We start from the raw sequence: 17,653 nt of genomic DNA on the forward strand, positions 1-17,653 counted from the left end.
AATTATTCTCTGCCATTACCCCTGAACCCCCTTATAATTTATTCCTTTTAGCTCCTATGTTATTCCGGTGAATCTGCATTGCACTCTCCCTAAGGCCTGCCTATTCTTTGAGGTGTGGAGCCCAGAACTAAATGTAGTGCACTGGATGTGGCGTGGCCAAGTTTTATATAACGGTAGTAATAACCTCCGTCCCTTTTATATTACATCCTCCTCATGATAAAGGATACCATTCCATTAACCGTTTAACTTTTTTATACTTTCTTCAATCTCTGCTCCTGCACTTTTCCTGGCCTCTCGCCATTTAGAAGCTATTCTGACCTACCTTTCTTGGGGCCGAAATGGATGCCTCCACACTCCTCCCTTCTCCTCTTTCCCCCCTTCTCTCCCCCCCCCCCCCCCCCCCCACATAAATACCAAACTCCATTTGCTACAAAACTGACTTATTTAATGTATCAATTGCAACGTCCTTCCCTCATCTACACAAAATACTCTGCCACCTAACTTGGTGTCATCAACAAACTTGGATATCGGTTCTTCATTTCAGTTGTTAGTAAATATAGTAAAAAGCTGAGATGCCCATGCAGGTCCTTGGGTGATACCATGAGCCACATCCTACTAATAGAATAAATATACATGATCTCCATTCTGTTTTCTACCTCAATAAATTCCTTACTCGTAGCAATAGGCACCTCCAACCTCCCATGTGTTTTCACTCCTGATTTACAATATCGCAGACAGAATGCCACATTACCTGTCACTGCTCAAAAGTACTTTGACTTGTAACAAAATTTTCATTATTTAAAAATTGTGTTCTGCAATTCTCTTGTAGAATGTTCCTATACCAACAGTACTTCCTGAACCCATGACCGCCAGTGAGGCAGCTGCCAAGAAGAGTCAAACAAAAGCAAGGTAATTTAGGTATACCCAACAACCAAAAAGGTCTTGATCTCATCAGCATTTCTAACAGCTTAATCAGATCCACATTTCAGATAAGATATGGCAACGTGGATACATTAAATCTCTTACTTGCACTACAGATGATAGTCATGATGTCCTGATTGTATATAACTTTTGTCCATCTTTACAGTTTGAAAATATGAAGCTTGTATTGTAATGCAATCCTTTTATGATAATGCAGTGGTGGGGGGTTGGCTTGTACTAAATAATTGTGAACGTTGTTTGGAGATCAATAATAGAAAAGCTGTCAAAAGTTCAAAATGGTGAGATTGTAGATGCGGTTCAGTTTCAAGTTATTTTATTGGTATTTAGATAATCTTGCTGCAGAACCACAAACATCTCTTTTCATCAGAGTACATTTGAAGTGCTGTGTGCTGGCTATGATTTTTGTGTTTAACTGAAGGACTCCTAACAGTAAAGTGAAATTCAAGGGGTATCCAAGCTGAAAAGAGTGAGTGTGTGTGTTTGGATACAAGACTAGAATGCTAGAAACGGTAGCTATGCTTAAGATGTTGGGATGAATTTAACTTGCTCTGGCGGGCTTGTTTCACGCGGGAGCTGTGTGGGGGAGGGGACCCTGCCTGCCTATCCTGGAATTCATTTGTCTGTCATGGATATCAGGGTTGGACCCAGAAGCTTGATTGTTAATTTCAAGTGGTTAAGGTGGGTGGGTCGCTCTTCAGTGTCTGCCCTTTGCCAATCGCAGGGCAAACACCTCCCCCAGACTGAACTTCACTATGTCCCCGCCCCCTTTTCCCACCCGGCCCCCTTTTCCCACCCGGCCCCCTTTTCCCACCACAATATTGCTCAGCGTGAGGTTGTTGAATTGGGGAGTCTACAACCATAGGATGGTTGGACGAGATTTAAACTTTGCCACAAATAAGTGGAAAGTCCAAAATTTCTGAACATTGTGTATCTTTGAAGCAGTCATCAGGCCAAGTAATTAATCCTCACAGGTGGAGAATGTAGTCAAGAAGGCATATGGCATGCTTGCCTTCATTAGCCAGGGCATTGAGTATAAAAATTGGCAAGTCATATTGCAACTGTATAAAACCTTATTTAGGCCACACTTGAAGTATAGTGTTCAATTCTCGTCGCCACACTACCAGATGGATGTGGAGGCTTTAGAGAGGGGGCCGTAGAGATTTACCAGGATGTTGCCTGGTATGGAGGGCATTAGCTATGAGGATAGAACATAGAAAAATACAGCACCGAACAGGCCCTTTGGCCCACAATGTTGTGCCGAACTTTTGTCCTAGATTAAGAACAAATTAATCTACACCCCATTATTCTACCGTAATCCTTGTACCTATCCAGTAGCCGTTTGAAGGTCCCTAAGGTTTCCGACTCAACTACTTCCACGGGCAGTGCATTCCATGTCCCCACTACTCTCTGGGTAAAGAACCTACCTCTGACATCCCCCCTATATCTTCCACCATTCACCTTAAATTTATGTCCCCTTGTAATGGTTTGTTCCACCCAGGGGAAAAAGACTCTGACTGTCTACTCTATCTATTCCCCTGATCATCTTATAAACCTCTATCAAGTCGCCCCTCATCCTTCTCCGTTCTAATGAGAAAAGGCCTAGCACCCTCAACCCTTCCTCGTAAGACCTACTCTCCATTCCAGGCAACATCCTGGTAAATCTCCTTTGTACATTTTCCAAAGCTTCCACATCCTTCCTAGAATGAGGCGACCAGAACTGCACACAGTACTCCAAATGTGGCCTTACCAAGGTTTTGTACAGCTGCACCATCACCTCACGGTTCTTAAATTCAATCCCTCTGCTAATGAACGCTAGCACACCATAGGCCTACAGCTCTATCCACTTGAGTGGCAACTTTCAAAGATCTATGAACATAGACCCCAAGATCTGTCTGCTCCTCCACATTGCCAAGAACCCTACCATTAACCCTGTATTCCGCATTCACATTTGTCCTTCCAAAATGGACAACCTCACATGTTTCCGGATTAAACTCCATCTGCCACTTCTCAGCCCAGCTCTGCATCCTATCTATGACTCTTTGCAGCCGACAACAGCCCTCCTCACTATCCACAACTCCACCAATCTTCGTATCGTCTGCAAATTTATTGACCCACCCTTCAACTCCCTCATCCAAGTCATTAATGAAAATCACAAACAGCAGAGGACCCAGAACTGATCCCTGCGGTACGCCACGGGTAACTGGGCTCCAGGCTGAATATTTGCCATCCACCACCACTCTCTGACTTCTATCGGTTAGCCAGTTCGTTATCCAACTGGCCAAATTTCCCACTATCCCATGCCTCCTTACTTACTGCATAAGCCTACCATGGGGAACCTTATCAAATGCCTTCGTAAAATCCATGTACACTACATCCACTGCTTTACCTTCATCCACGTGCTTGGTCACCTCCTCAAAGAATTCAATAAGACTTGAGGTAAGACCTACCCCTCACAAATCCGTGCTGACTATCCCTAATCAAGCAGTGTCTTTCCAGATGCTCAGAAATCCTGTCCCTCAGTGCCATTTCCATTACTTTGCCTACCACCGAAGTAAGACTAACTGGCCTGTAATTCCCAGGGTTATCCCTATTACCTTTTTTGAACAGGGGCACGACATTCGCCACTCTCCAGTCGCATGGTATCACCCCTGTTGGCAGTGAGGATGAAAAGATCATTGCCAATGGCTCTGCAATTTCATCTCTTGCTTCCCATAGAATCCTTGGATATATCCCGTCAGGCCCGGGGGACTTGTCTATCCTTAAGATTTTCAAAATGTCCACACATCTTCCTTCCTAACTAGTATCTCCTCGAGCTTACCAGTCTGTTTAACACTGTCCCCTCCAACAATATGGCCCCTCTCATTCATAAATACTGAAGAAAAGTACTCGTTCAAGACCCCTCCTATCTCTTCAGACTCAATACACAATCTCTCGCTACTGTCCTTGATCGGACCCACCCTCAATCTAGTCATTCTCATATTTCTCACATTTGTAAAAGGCCTTGGGGTTTTCCTTGATTCTACCTGCCGAAGATTTTTCATGCCCTCTCTTAGCTCTCCTAATCCCTTTCTTCAGTTCCCTCCTGGCTATCTTGTATCCCTCCAGCGCCCTGTCTGAACCTTGTTTCCTCAGCCTTATATAAGTATCCTTCTTCCTCTTAACAAGACATTCAACCTCTCTTGTCAACCATGGTACCCTCACTCGACCATCTCTTCCCTGCCTGACAGGGACATACATATCAAGGACATGTAGTATCTGTTCTTTGAACAAGTTCCACATTTCAATTGTGTCCTTCCCTGACAGCCTATGTTCCCAACTTATGCCCTTCAGTTCTTGTCTGACAACATCGTATTTACCCTTTCCCAATTGTAAACCTTGCCCTGTTGCACGCACCTATCCCTCTTCATTACTCAAGTGAAAGTCACAGAATTGTGGTCTCTATCTCCAAAATGCTCCCCCACTAACAAATCTATCACTTGCCCTGGTTCATTACCAAGTACCAAATCCAATATGGCCTCCCCTCTGGTTGGACAATCTACATACTGTGTTAGAAAGCTTCCTGGACACACTGCACAAACACCACCCCATCCAAATTATTTGATCTGAAGAGTTTCCACTCAATATTTGGGAAGTTGAAGTCACCCATGACTACTACCCTGTGACTTCGGCACCTTTCCAAAATCTATTTCCCAATCTGTTCCTCCACATGTCTGCTGCTATTGGGGGGCCGATAGAAAATCCCCAACAAGGTGACTGCTTTCCTATTTCTGACTTCAACCCATACTACCTCAGTAGGCAGATCCTCCTCGAACTGCCTTTCTGCAGCTGTTATACTATCTCTAATTAACAATGCAACCCGCCCACCTCTTTTACCACCCTCCCTAATCTTATTGAAACATCTATAACCAGGAACCTCCAACAACCATTTCTGCCCCTCTTCTATCAAGGTTTCAGTGATGACCACCACATCGTAGTCCCAAGTACCGATCCGTGCCTTAAGTCCACCCACCTTATTCCTGATGCTTCTTGCGTTGAAGTATACACACTTCAACCCATTTCCGTGCCTGCAAGTACTCTCTTTTGTCAGTGTTACCTTCCCCACATCCTCACTACACGCTTTGACGTCCTGAACATCGGCTACCTTAGTTGCCGGACTACAAGTCCGGTTCCCATTCCCCTGCCAAATTAGTTTCAACCCTCCCGAAGAGTACTAGAAAACCTCCCTCCCATGATATTGGTGCACCTCTGGTTCGGATGCAGCCCGTCCTGCTTGTACAGGTCCCACCTTCCCCAGAATGCGCTCCAATTATCCAAATACCTGAAGCCCTCCCTCCTACACCATTCCTGCAGGTTGAATAAACTCTGTTTGTTCTCACTGGAATGATGAAGGTTGAGGGGGCGACCTGATAGAGGTCTACAAAATTCTGAGCCGCATAGACAGAGTGGATAGTCAGAGGCTTTTTCCCAGGGTAGAGGGGTCAATTACTAGGGGGCATAGGTTTAAGGTGCAAGGGGCAATGTTTAGAGGAGATGTACGAGGCAAGTTTTTTTTTTTTTACACACAGGGTAGTGGGTGCCTGGAACTCGCTGCCGGAGGAGGTGGTGGAAGCAGGGATGATAGTGACATTTAAGGGGCATTTTGACAAGTACATGAATAGGATGGGAATAGAGGGATAGGGACCCTGGATATGTAGAAGATTTTAGTTTAGATGGGCAGCATGGTCGGCGCAGGCTTGGAGGGCCGAAGGGCCTGTTCCTGTGCTGTACTTTTCTTTGCTCTTTGTTCTTTCAATTCCGAAGGGGTGTAAGTCAAATCGATGAAAAAGGAAAAGTTGAGTTAGGAAGTAACTCAAAGGTATTTTCATATCTTTAACATAACTGACTATTTTAGACAGATTGTACTTATAAGTACTTTGATGTTCTCTGATTTTTCTGTAATAACATTATTGTGATTTAAACCATGAACTTTGTGGCTTCCCCTGGTTTTCGGATTTTAAAATAAAACATATTCTTGGTCTCTTTTGAGAGATCCCAACAAGTATAAGCATTTTATAGAAACTTAGTACTAGCTTAGTTAGCTTGTAATTGTGTTCTTTATTGCAAGTGGTTGCTTTTTCGAGCATATTATAGGTGCAAGTCCTGATCAGTTTAGGATTTGTTATTTGTTCAACCTGTTTTGAAAACTGATTTAAAAAAATATATATATATTTTTATTCTGCATTTTCTTCAGAATTTACCCCCACCAACAAACAGTAAACGGTAACGAATACAATGTCAATCCTCTTCGTAACAACAACAATCCCATCCTCCCACCACCCCACAAACAACGGCCTGCATGACAATATAAGCATCAAACTAAACCTCCCAAGGAAGAAAAAAGAAAAACAAATCAGGAATCGCCCCTGGTCACCGTTGACACATATAGTCCGCCCCCCCCCCCCCCCCCCCCCCCCCGACGACTCTACTCCACTTCCTCTTGTAAACTCCTCCCCCCAACCTCGGTTCCTTCTCCCAACATTTCACCCCGGCTAGACTCACCGAAACCTGTTCTACCAGGCTCCGATGACCGCAGCCCCTCCCCCACCTCACTCCCATTCATTGGCCAGCTTAAACCGGCCAGCATGGAGGCCCCCGCCCAGGTCTCCTTCCCCCTTGCCCGGTCCCAGGAAAACCAAGAAATCCCCTTTAGCACACAACCCCAGCATACATACCCAAGCCCTAAAGAACCATCATTGCAAATGAAAGCCCCAACTCTTCCCTTGTCCAAATATACACCGTCGACTCATTTAGTACATACACCAACACACAGTGAAAAAATGAAGTTACATGAGGCTACATCGGTACAAGACCCGCTCTCAGTCCCATTTCTCAATTCTGCCACAGTCCTTTTGATTTCGCAAACTCCTTCGCAGCTTCCGCCGTCCCAAAATAAAAGTCCTTGGATTTGTAAATCACCCTCAACTTAGCTGGATATGCTACGCCGCACTGCACCTTGCTGATGTACAGTGCCTTCTTCACCCGGCTGAAGGCAGCTCGCCAGCTCCACCGTAAAGTCCTGGTATATGCAGACACGAACTCCAGCCCACTGCACCACCTGCTTCTGCTTTACCCAGCACAGGACCTTCACCTTCACGCTGTACCTACAGAAACACACAGTTACTACTCTTGGCGGCTCACTCGCCTGTGGTAAAGGCCTCCACGATCGATGAGCCTGATTCAGTTCGTATTGAGAGGGATTGTCCCCTACCCCCAATAGCTCCGCCAACATCGTGGCAAAATACTCCGTCGGCCTCGGCCTTCCACCCCTTCGGGCAGACCCACAATCCTCAGATTCTGCCGCCTGGATCTGTTTTCCAGGTCTTCCATTTTGGCTCGCAGACTCTTGTTGGTGAGTTGATCACTGTGCTGCGATAATACCTCTTCTACTTCCTTCTGTGTCTCACCTTGCTCCTGCACCTCCGCCGCTGCGCTTGATACCACCGCCCTCACCGGGGCAATCGCCTCCTCCACCAGCACTTTCAATACCGCCCCCATCTCCTCCTTCGTCGCTCCCATGTGCTTTGTGAACTTTTTTTTTCAAGTTCCACAACCATCGCTTTGGTCATTTCTTCTGCTGTGAGCAATGCGGCCTCCCCTGGAGCCCCAGCCTCCGCTTTCCTTAAGTTCCTGCATTGACTTTTCCACTCACCGGCGGACTTTCTCCTCCCTGTGCCTTCTTGCAGCTTTTTCAGCCTCCGTTGTCCCTGGGACCGGGTGTTAAATCCCCAAAATTTCTATCCCCGAGCGGGAGCCCTCCAGTGTACGGCTGCCCCCCGCCCGCTGTCACCGGAAGTCCCGTTTTGAAAACTATGATTGTCTTGGTTTTCAAAACATTACAGGGCAGCACGGTGACGCAGTGGGTTAGCCCTGCTGCCTCACGGCGCCAAGGTCCCAGGTTTGATCCCAGCTCTGGGTCACTGTCCGTCTGGAGTTTGCACATCTCCCCATGTTTGCGTGGGTTTCGCCCCCACAACCCAAAGATGTGTAGGCTAGGTGGATTGGCCATGCTAAATTGCCCCTTAATTGGAAAAATGAATTGGGTACTCTAAATTTATAAAAAAAGAAAAAAAAACATTACAGTGAAGAAATATTTCTTAAAAACAGTCTTTAGTTCTTAACTTTTGATTAATAAAACCTTATTTATATCCACAATGTTCATTTCCACAGGCTAAATGAGGCAGTAGGACCAACTGAGACATCAATAGCCCCAAGGAGAAGACCGAAAGCCAACACTAGTTCTGTAAACACAAGTGTTTTACCGTTTCAGAACACAGTAACTCCAGTAAAAAGGGTAATCTCAAGTGGCTGTGGAAATCGTGGACACACAGGTAGTTAGTTTATCATATTTTGAAATCTAGATTCCAAATTTAACTAATTTTGTGACACTCATAATTGGAAGCAACATGAATTTTTTGTTTGTGAACATTTTGTATCCAATGCCACAGCACATAATATGTTTTTTTTATTTTGGTGCTCTGGTGAGGATGTATGATTTACGTTCTTGGAGGAAAGACTCTTTTCAAAGGAAATTTATCTTGCGGTTTAAATCCAGTGACTCCTCGTGTCTAGGAATGCAATATGGCATATCTGTAAATTAGACTATTAATTTAATGATATTTAGCAAATTAAGTCGGCCATTAGTAGGGTAAATTGACATCAGCTCTGAAAATCATATGGGAGTACGTTCCGAGTTTCTAGATGTGCCTGCTCAGCACCTCTGCTGGTGACCATGGGCTTTTTGGAGGCAAGGGAGGTTCCTTAACGTGTCTTGCAATAGCAACTGGCTGTCAGAGGCCAATTGAAGATCCTTATACACTGACGAAGTTGGGAAATTCAACTGTCAAAAGGAGAGAGCTACCCCTTAAACCCCTTTTATAAGGGGCCATTTTAAAAGTAATAAGCCTTTGAGTCTTGATCCTGGCATGTTCCTGGGCCTCCAGCTGATCTCCATTTGTACCCAGGCAGTTATGGTACCTCCTAATATAACCTGACCTATTCTGGATCATACTGAGGGTTGAGAAAGCAGGACTTCATGACATGGGGAGACACTGCCTCTTACAAAATGGGCACATGTACAGTGAGTGAGCTTCCCATCTCAACAGGTCATCGTGAACGCGCCCACTGACAGGATTTAGCCATGCCAATGAAATTAATGGACTTTGGCTGGTTCACCCTATTGGCTGCGATGGGTGGTCACAAAATATTTACCCCTGATTTAAGGCTAGAACTTAACTTTATCTGAAATGAAAACAGAAAATGATGGAAAAATTCAGCAGGTCTGGCAGCATCTGTGGAGGGAGAAACCAAGTTCACGTTTCAAGTTCCATGTGACTCCTCGTCAGGCTGGTTTATCTGGTTCCCTGGCCTAATCTCTGACTCTCCAGTAGACTCCTGCCAAAATTGCTATGGGATTATGATGAAATGGCTGTGCACTTTGGGGGCAAGGTTTGCTGTTACCGGAGTTTCTTTTCACATCCAAGGATTTAATTTCATAAACAGGGAGGCAAAAAAGGCAAAGTTTTCAGAGCTGCAAATGAGTGATGCAAGCTTCCAGTACTTTGTCCAGTTTTTACTAAACCTCGAGTTTACAAAACTTAATCCACTGTGATCCGCTCTCCCAAAATCAAAATATTTCTGGCAGAGAAAGGTTTCTCCCCCACATAACCCAGAGATCAACTTATCTATCACTTCAAGAAGCTAATACTGTCTGCTCCCTTCAGTCTTTCAAAATTCAGTGCTCTTCTTTCTCGTGCATGCGTAATCTTAGCCTTGATGCAGAACAATATATTTTTCCCAAATGGCAATAGTCAGTTCCTCCCTACGGGATCCTCCCATAGTGCATTCTGGCTGGGGGGGGCGGGTACACCTCAGGGATTGCTTTGGGGGAATAAAACATTTAAAAATGGCGTCCTGATCTCTCGCTACACCGGGGAGTTCCGGCAAGCAGAGCTACCAGTGTACAAAACAGGGCTATGTGTGGCCTCTGCCATGTGTTCACAGCTGAGGCCCCTTGTACAACGCGAGTCACGTTGTCTAGCCATGTGCAGCTAAACGCACTCGCTATGGGACCTAGTTCCCAGTTAGTTGAATCAAGCCCATTATTTTATAGCTTCTTTAAATGTTAACTATTGATAATGGTGAAGCCCAATTGCATAAATGTATAAAGTATTGAATTTTCTGTTGTAACTTAGTTTCTGAATAACTGACTCTACTATAGTCACAAAAGGATTAACTGAAAACAAGTTGCTCTTAATGCAAAATGTACTGTTTTGTAGTTGATTTGTAAAATCTCTCATCAGTTTGGCAAATGCAAATTGTAGAAAATACCCTGAAAATCTGAGTATATTGAGCCATTTTGCAATAAATATTTGTAGAAATCCATTATTTCTTTATATGATTTGCCACATTTCTGACAAAACCTAAATCTATCACTTTCATTTTTTGTTGGCTTACTATTAATTTGTATGCCTTCACAGTTGCTGCACTAGCTGAAAATGGACATTTAATTCATACGACTCAAGGGACCAATCAACAGCAGCACAGAGTCCTGCAGCAGATACAACAGGGAGACTTGAAGCATCATCAACTTCAGCAGTTGCAACAGCAACAAATACTTAATAATCAGGCACATGAGGTAGTGGTCATCAAGGATTTAAATATATCACTTTCTAAATGATCTAATTTGAATTCACAGAGGTAATTTCCAGGCCACATCACACACTCCCACTGCAGGACACTGGGAAACAGCAAACAATCTAACTCGTGCAATCTTGAAAGTAACAGTTGATGCTGAAAAGGTTAAATTTCTACATGCTGAATAAGCATTTTCCTGCTAACTTCTATATTTTTTTGGATGGTTCACTCCATTCAAAAATTTTCTTACTTGCAAGTAAACGGTTGCATCCAGGAACAGTGGGAAGGTGTTTTATTCTGAAAGTACTGAGGAAATAAACTGAATGTGTGTCCCATTGTTTTATTGTGCCACATATGTTTATCTCTTATATTGTGCTGCGGCCTGCAATTATTTCTGTTAATTACTAAGCAATTAGAAATGTTCTACAAAAGTAACAACTTTCAGTTTACTTTGTAAACGTGCAGGTTTTTTCTTTTAACGTTTAACTTTAGAGAAACCTGTTAATTTTATGATCATGGGGAGTCCATGAATAACATATCAGACTTTGATATCATGATGATAGCTTTCTTTCTTCAAGCATGAGTAGTTGGATATTGCTATCCAGGTTTAATTATATTATTCATATGAATTCAAGGGCATATTGATTTTCTCTGCTGGTGAACATCTCCCTAGTGAAATATTTTTAATTTCTGCTTCAGAGGGATCTTAAGGCATAGTATATATGGTCATAAATGTGTGTGCTTTTATTTTCTGATGAGTATGACAACTTTTTGTGCCTTACATTAAGCATGATTTATAATATTTACTTAAGCTTCTGAGTCTATTGTTGTATTTATGGTTTCAGTAAAAAGCAGTGACTCTTGTAGTTCTATACATAAATTATTTTCAAACCTTTGACAGTATCCACAGGCTTTGCAGCCATCAGCTCAACAATTACAACAGCAACAATTAATGATACAGCCAGGGTATTATCAGCAGCAACAAACGCCTCAGTACTCTGCTGTGGTAAGATACCATTTTTTTCTTGTCAGGGCTGTATGTGGGGAGGCAAGAGATGCAGGTACTATTCCAACTGGATAAGTTAAATTACCCTGAGTAACTGATACAGAGCTGCAATATATCAGAAGAATATTCTATTGCTTTAGTTTTATAAGTCAACAATCTATTGGCTTTAATACAAACATGCTAGAAATCTGAAATACAAACAAAAGTAGTGGAAGACTCAGGCCGGAGAGCATCTGTGAAGTGGGAAAAAGAGTTAATGTTTCAGGTTGATGACCTTTGATAAGAGCTCATCGATCTGAAACATCAACTTTTTGTATTTTACCACAGATGCTACCTGAACAGAGTATTTCCAGCATTTCCTATTTTCATTCTATTTTCTTTATTGGTTGTAGTTCTGCATTATTTGGTCATATTAAGCATCATTTCTTTTACAACTCCTATATCTCCCTTTCAACTTCATCCTTAATTATTTCAGTGCTTCTCGTACCTTTTTTAATATATTCTCTGCAGTGCAGAAGGAAGGCATTCAGCTCATCGAGCACCAACCCTCTGACAGAGCATCCTGCCTAAGCCCAATTCCACACCTCATCCCTGTAACCCCACCTAACCTACACATCTTTGGAAAATAAGGGGCAGCTGGTCATGGCAAATCCCCCGAACCTGCACATATTTGGACTGGGAGAAAACCGGAGAACCCAGAGGAAACCCACCCAGGCACTGGGAGAACATGCAAACTCCACACAGATAGTCAACCAAGTCCGCTGCTGAGCCAGCAGTGCCGTTATAATAACTAGGAGGTATAAATTTACCGTGAATGGCAGGCATTTGAGGGAAAAACATTTTCACCCAGAGGACAGTGAGAATCTGGAGCTCACTGCTGGAAAAGGTGGTAGAGGTGGGAATCCTTAACCTTTTATCTACGACTTTGCACTTGTCTGTATTAAATTTCATCTGCCATTCTACCCACTTAAGTATCCCTTCATCTCATCCTATAATTTCTGATGTATCGTCCCTAATTCCACACTCAAATCTAGTGAGTTCACTTCAGCCATTATCACAGCAGTCTACATCCCACCCCAGGCGGAAGTGAAGAATGTGCTGAACGAACTGTACACAGTTATAAACAACTCCGAAACAGAACACCCGGAGGCCTTGTTCATCATGGCCGGGGACATCAACAAAGCCAACCTCAGGGCAGCACGGTGGCGCAGTGGTAGCACTGCAGTCTCACGGCGCCGAGGTCCCAGGTTCGATCCTGGCTCTGGGTCACTGTCCGTGTGGAGTTTGCACATTCTCCCCGTGTTTGCGTGGGTTTCGCCCCCACAACCCAAAGATGTGCAAGGTAGGTGGATTGAACACGCTAAATTGCCCCTTAATTGGAAAAATGAATTGGGTACTCTAAATTTAAAAAAACAAAAACAAGGCCAACCTTGAAAGTACTGCCAAAATTCCACCAGCACATCTCCTGTCCCACCAGAAGCAACAACACTCTAACCATTGCTAATCAAAAACCAAGGGCACCTACCATTCCATACCCTTACCGCATTTTGGGAAATCAGACCATAGACAGTGCTTCTTCTTCCAGTATACAAGCAGAAACTCAAGCGGGAGAATCCAGGTAAGAAGGTTGTGCAGTGCTGGTCCATGGAAATGGAAGAGCTCCTACGTGACTGCTTGGAGACAGTGGACTGGTCCATATTTAAGAACTCAGCGACCAACTTAAATGAGTATGCCATCACCATCACAGACTTCAGCAAATGTGTGGACGACTGTGTGCCAAAGAAAGCAGTACGTACGTTCCCCAACCAGAAACCATGGCTCAATTGTGAGATTGACTCCCTACTGAAAGACAGGCCTGAGGCATTCAAGTCAGGTGACCCTGACCTATCCAAGAAATCCAGGTACGACCTCCGCAAAGCCATCCGAGATGCCAAGAGAGAATATCCGACCAAGCTACTGACTAGCATTACAGACTCTCGGCGGTTGTGGCAAAGCCTAAACAACATAACGGGCTACAAAGCGAAGCCAAGCAGTATCTCCAGCAGCACACACCCCTCCCCGATGAACTCAATTCATTCTATGCTTGGTTTGAGCAGGAAACCAATGATCCGCTGTTGAGTGCCCCAGCAGCCCATAACACATCCATACCCACCATTACAGCTTCCAAAGTCAGATTGGCTTTCCTGAAAGTGAACCCTCGGAAGGCAACAGGTCCGGACAGGATCCCTGGTCGTACACTCAGAGCTTGCGCGGACCAGCTGGCAAATGTGTTCGCAGACATCTTTAACCTGTCCCTACTGCGTTCTGAGGTCCCCACCTGCTTCATGAAGACCACCATCATACCGGTACCAAAGAAAACCAGGCAACATGCCTCAATGACTACCGTCCGGTGGCCCTGACTTCAGTCATAATGAAGTGCTCTGAGAGCTTGGTCATGAAGCGCATCACCTTCATATTCCCAGAAAGGCTTGATCCACGGCAATTCGCATACCGCCACAACCGGCCCACAGCAGACACTACCTCCCTGTCCCTACACTCATCCCTAGAGCATCTTGACAACAAGGACTCCTACATCAGACTCGTATTTATTGACTATAGCTCCGCCTTCAACACCATAATCCCAGCCAAGCTCTTTTCAAAGCTCCAAAACCTAGGACTTTGCTCCTCACTCTGCAATTGGATCCTCGACCTTCTAACCCACAGACCACAATCAGTAAGAATAAACAACAACACCTCCTCCACAATAGTCCTCAACACCGGGGCCCTGGAGGGCTGCGTACTTAGCCCCTTGCTCCACTCCCTGTACACACACGACTGCGTGGCAAAATTTGGTTCCAACTCCATCTACAAGTTTGCTGATGATACGACCATAGTGGGTCGGATCTCGAATAACGATAAATCAGAATACGAGAGGGAGATTGAGAACCTAGTGGAGTGGTGCAGCAACAACAATCTATCCCTCAATGCCAGCAAAACGAAAGAGCTGGTCATTGACTTCAGAAAGCAAAATACTGTACACACCCCTGTCAGCATCAACGGGGCCGAGGTGGAGATGGTTAGCAGTTTCTAATTCCATGGGGTACTGATCTCGAAAAATCTGTCCTGGCCCACCCACGTCGACGCTACCACCAAGAAAACACAACATCACCTAGACTTCTTAAGGAAACTAGGAAATTTGCATGTCCACATTAACTCTTGCCAACTTTTACAGATGCACCATAGAAAGCATCATCTCTGGCTGCATCACAGCCTGGTATGGCAACTGCTCGGCCCAAGACCGCAAGAAACTTCAGAGAGTCGTGAACGCAACCCAGTCCATCACATGGACCTGCCTCCATCCATTGACTCGATTTACACCTCCCGCTGCCTGGGGAAAGCGGGCAGCATAATCAAAGACCTCATTAACAAAGACCCCTGGATGCTTCACCCGATGCCGGTGTTATGTAGTTACATTGTGTACCTTGTGTTGCCCTATTATGTATTTCCTTTTCTTTTCATGTACTTAATAATCTGTTGAGCTGCTCGCAGAAAAATACTTTTCACTACCTTGGTACACGTGACAATAAACAAATCCAATCCAATCTGAAAAACTGACCAATTTGCTTTTTCCCTATACATCATTATATATTTTCTTTTCACTATTTATCCAAATCCCTTTTACCAGCAGCAAAGCAACAGGGCCCACTGCTGATCTTTAAGAAAACTGCCCAATAGGATCTAGTGATCTTTGTAGTGCGGACTTCCCCTTTCCTGACATCAGTTTGAATTTGACGCTAACATAAGAACATAAGAACTAGGAGCAGGAGTAGGCCATCTGGCCCCTCGAGCCTGCTCCACCATTCAATGAGATCATGGCTGATCTTTTGTGGACTCAGCTCCACTTTCCGGCCCGAACACCATAACCCTTAATCCCTTTATTCTTCAAAAAACTAACTATCTTTATCTTAAAAACATTTAATGAATGAGCCTCTACTGCTTCACTGGGCAAGGAATTCCATAGATTCACAACTCTTTGGGTGAAGAAGTTCCTCCTAAACTCAGTCCTAAATCTACTTCCCCTTATTTTGAGGCTATGCCCCCTAGTTCTGCTTTCACCCGCCAGTGGAAACAACCTGCCCGCATCTATCCTATCTATTCCCTTCATAATCTTATATGTTTATATAAGATCCCCCCTCATCCTTCTAAATTCCAACGAGTACAGTCCCAGTCTACTCAACCTCTCCTCGTAATCCAACCCCTTCAGCTCTGGGATTAACCTAGTGAATCTCCTTTGCACACCCTCCAGTGCCAGTACGTCCTTTCTCAAGTAAGGAGACCAAAACTGAACACAATACTCCAGGTGTGGCCTCACTAACACCTTATACAATTGCAGCAGAACCTCCCTAGTCTTAAACTCCATCCCTCTAGCAATGAAGGACAAAATTCCATTTGCCTTCTTAATCACCTGTTGCACCTGAAAACCAACTTTTTGCGACTCATGCACTAGCACACCCAGGTCTCTCTGCACAGCAGCATGTTTTAATATTTTATCATTTAAATAATAATCCCTTTTGCTGTTATTCCTACCAAAATGGATAACCTCACATTTGTCAACATTGTATTCCATCTGCCAGACCCTAGCCCATTCACTTAGCCTATCCAAATCCCTCTGCAGACTTCCAGTATCCTCTGCACTTTTTGCTTTACCACTTATCTTCGTGTCGTCTGCAAACTTGGACACATTGCCCTTGGTCCCCAACTCCAAATCATCTATGTAAATTGTGAACAGTTGTGGGCCCAACACTGATCCCTGAGGGACACCACTAGCTACTGATTGCCAACCAGAGAAACACCCATTAATCCCCACTCTTTGCTTTCTATTAATTAACCAATCCTCTATCCATGCTACTACTTTCTCCTTAATGCCATGCATTTTTATCTTATGTAGCAACCTTCTGTGTGGCACCTTGTCAAAGGCTTTCTGGAAATCCAGATATACCACATCCATTGGCTCCCCGTTATCTACCGCACTGTTAATGTCCTCAAAACATTCCACTAAATTAGTTAGGCACGACCTGCCCTTTATGAACCCATGCTGCGTCTGTCCAATGGGACAATTTCCATCCAGATGCCTCGCTATTTCTTCCTTGATGATAGATTCCAGCATCTTCCCTACTACCGAAGTTAAGCTCACTGGCCTATAATTACCCGCTTTCTGCCTACCTCCTTTTTTAAACAGCTAAGCAGTCTATGGGAATACTTCAATATTACTGGCTGCTTGTCCTGCATGATGGTAACAGCATTGGCAGACACCTGGAGATGCAAAACAGAAAATAACCACTGGACATCTTTATTTTTAAATTTTTAAATTTTGCAGTTGGTGAAATAAATGATTGGGATGTACACACACGGTTTAAGGTAGAATAAACTTCTAAAACATGTATTTAAATTTTCAAATTTGAAAAAATTGACGTCTTTCAAAGGGCATGAAGGTCATTTTGTAGTAATGAACACGGTACACCATTTATATCTGTTATAAGGTGTAATTTGTTTCAAAGGTTTTTCCAGCAAAACTAAATTCTTGTTGGTTCCATGATTTCTAATTGATTGCATTCTGAGGGCATCAGCAGCAATAATAACCAGGAGACATACATTCAAACTAAGGGGAGGAGATTTAGACGGGATTTGAGGAACTCACTACCTGAATGGTGGTAGGGGCAGGAACCCTCAACATTTAAGAAGCATTTAGATGAGCACTTGAAACGTCATAGCACACATGGTTATGGACCAAGTGCTGGAAATTGGAATTAGGATAGATAGGTGCTTGAGAGCTGGCGCTGACACGATGGACCGAAGGGCCACTCTGTGCTGTAAAAATCTGACTATAACCGCATACCCTCTAGGGGAGCATTGAATCAATGTAAGCAACTTCTCTTGTATGAAAAGAAATTCTAACTTTTCTTGTCGTTCTTGTGGTTCGTATAATTTTTATTCCATTGTATCAATTCAACAGCAATATAGTGCCTTTAATGTAGCAAAATATCGTAAGGTTCT

At 43.9% G+C, this 17,653-nt stretch overlaps 1 protein-coding gene across 6 annotated transcripts in view; it reads left to right on the forward strand.

The window, feature by feature from the left end:
- bmp2k (BMP2 inducible kinase) overlaps positions 1–17,653 on the forward strand; it is a 192,648-nt gene that overhangs the window by 145,525 nt on the left and 29,470 nt on the right. For 4 of the 6 annotated variants that reach the window (XM_072496221.1, XM_072496223.1, XM_072496227.1 and 1 more), the window contains 4 exons: positions 830–909; positions 8,149–8,309; positions 10,458–10,618; positions 11,516–11,620. In XM_072496221.1, coding sequence (XP_072352322.1) covers positions 830–909; positions 8,149–8,309; positions 10,458–10,618; positions 11,516–11,620 — 507 coding nt within the window. The remainder of the gene's footprint in view (positions 1–829; positions 910–8,148; positions 8,310–10,457; positions 10,619–11,515; positions 11,621–17,653) is intronic. The other 2 variants (XM_072496225.1, XM_072496222.1) reach the window with 1 other exon arrangement.

Source organism: Scyliorhinus torazame, chromosome 3 (genome assembly GCF_047496885.1).
Source record: "Scyliorhinus torazame isolate Kashiwa2021f chromosome 3, sScyTor2.1, whole genome shotgun sequence".
NCBI lineage: Eukaryota > Metazoa > Chordata > Chondrichthyes > Carcharhiniformes > Scyliorhinidae > Scyliorhinus > Scyliorhinus torazame.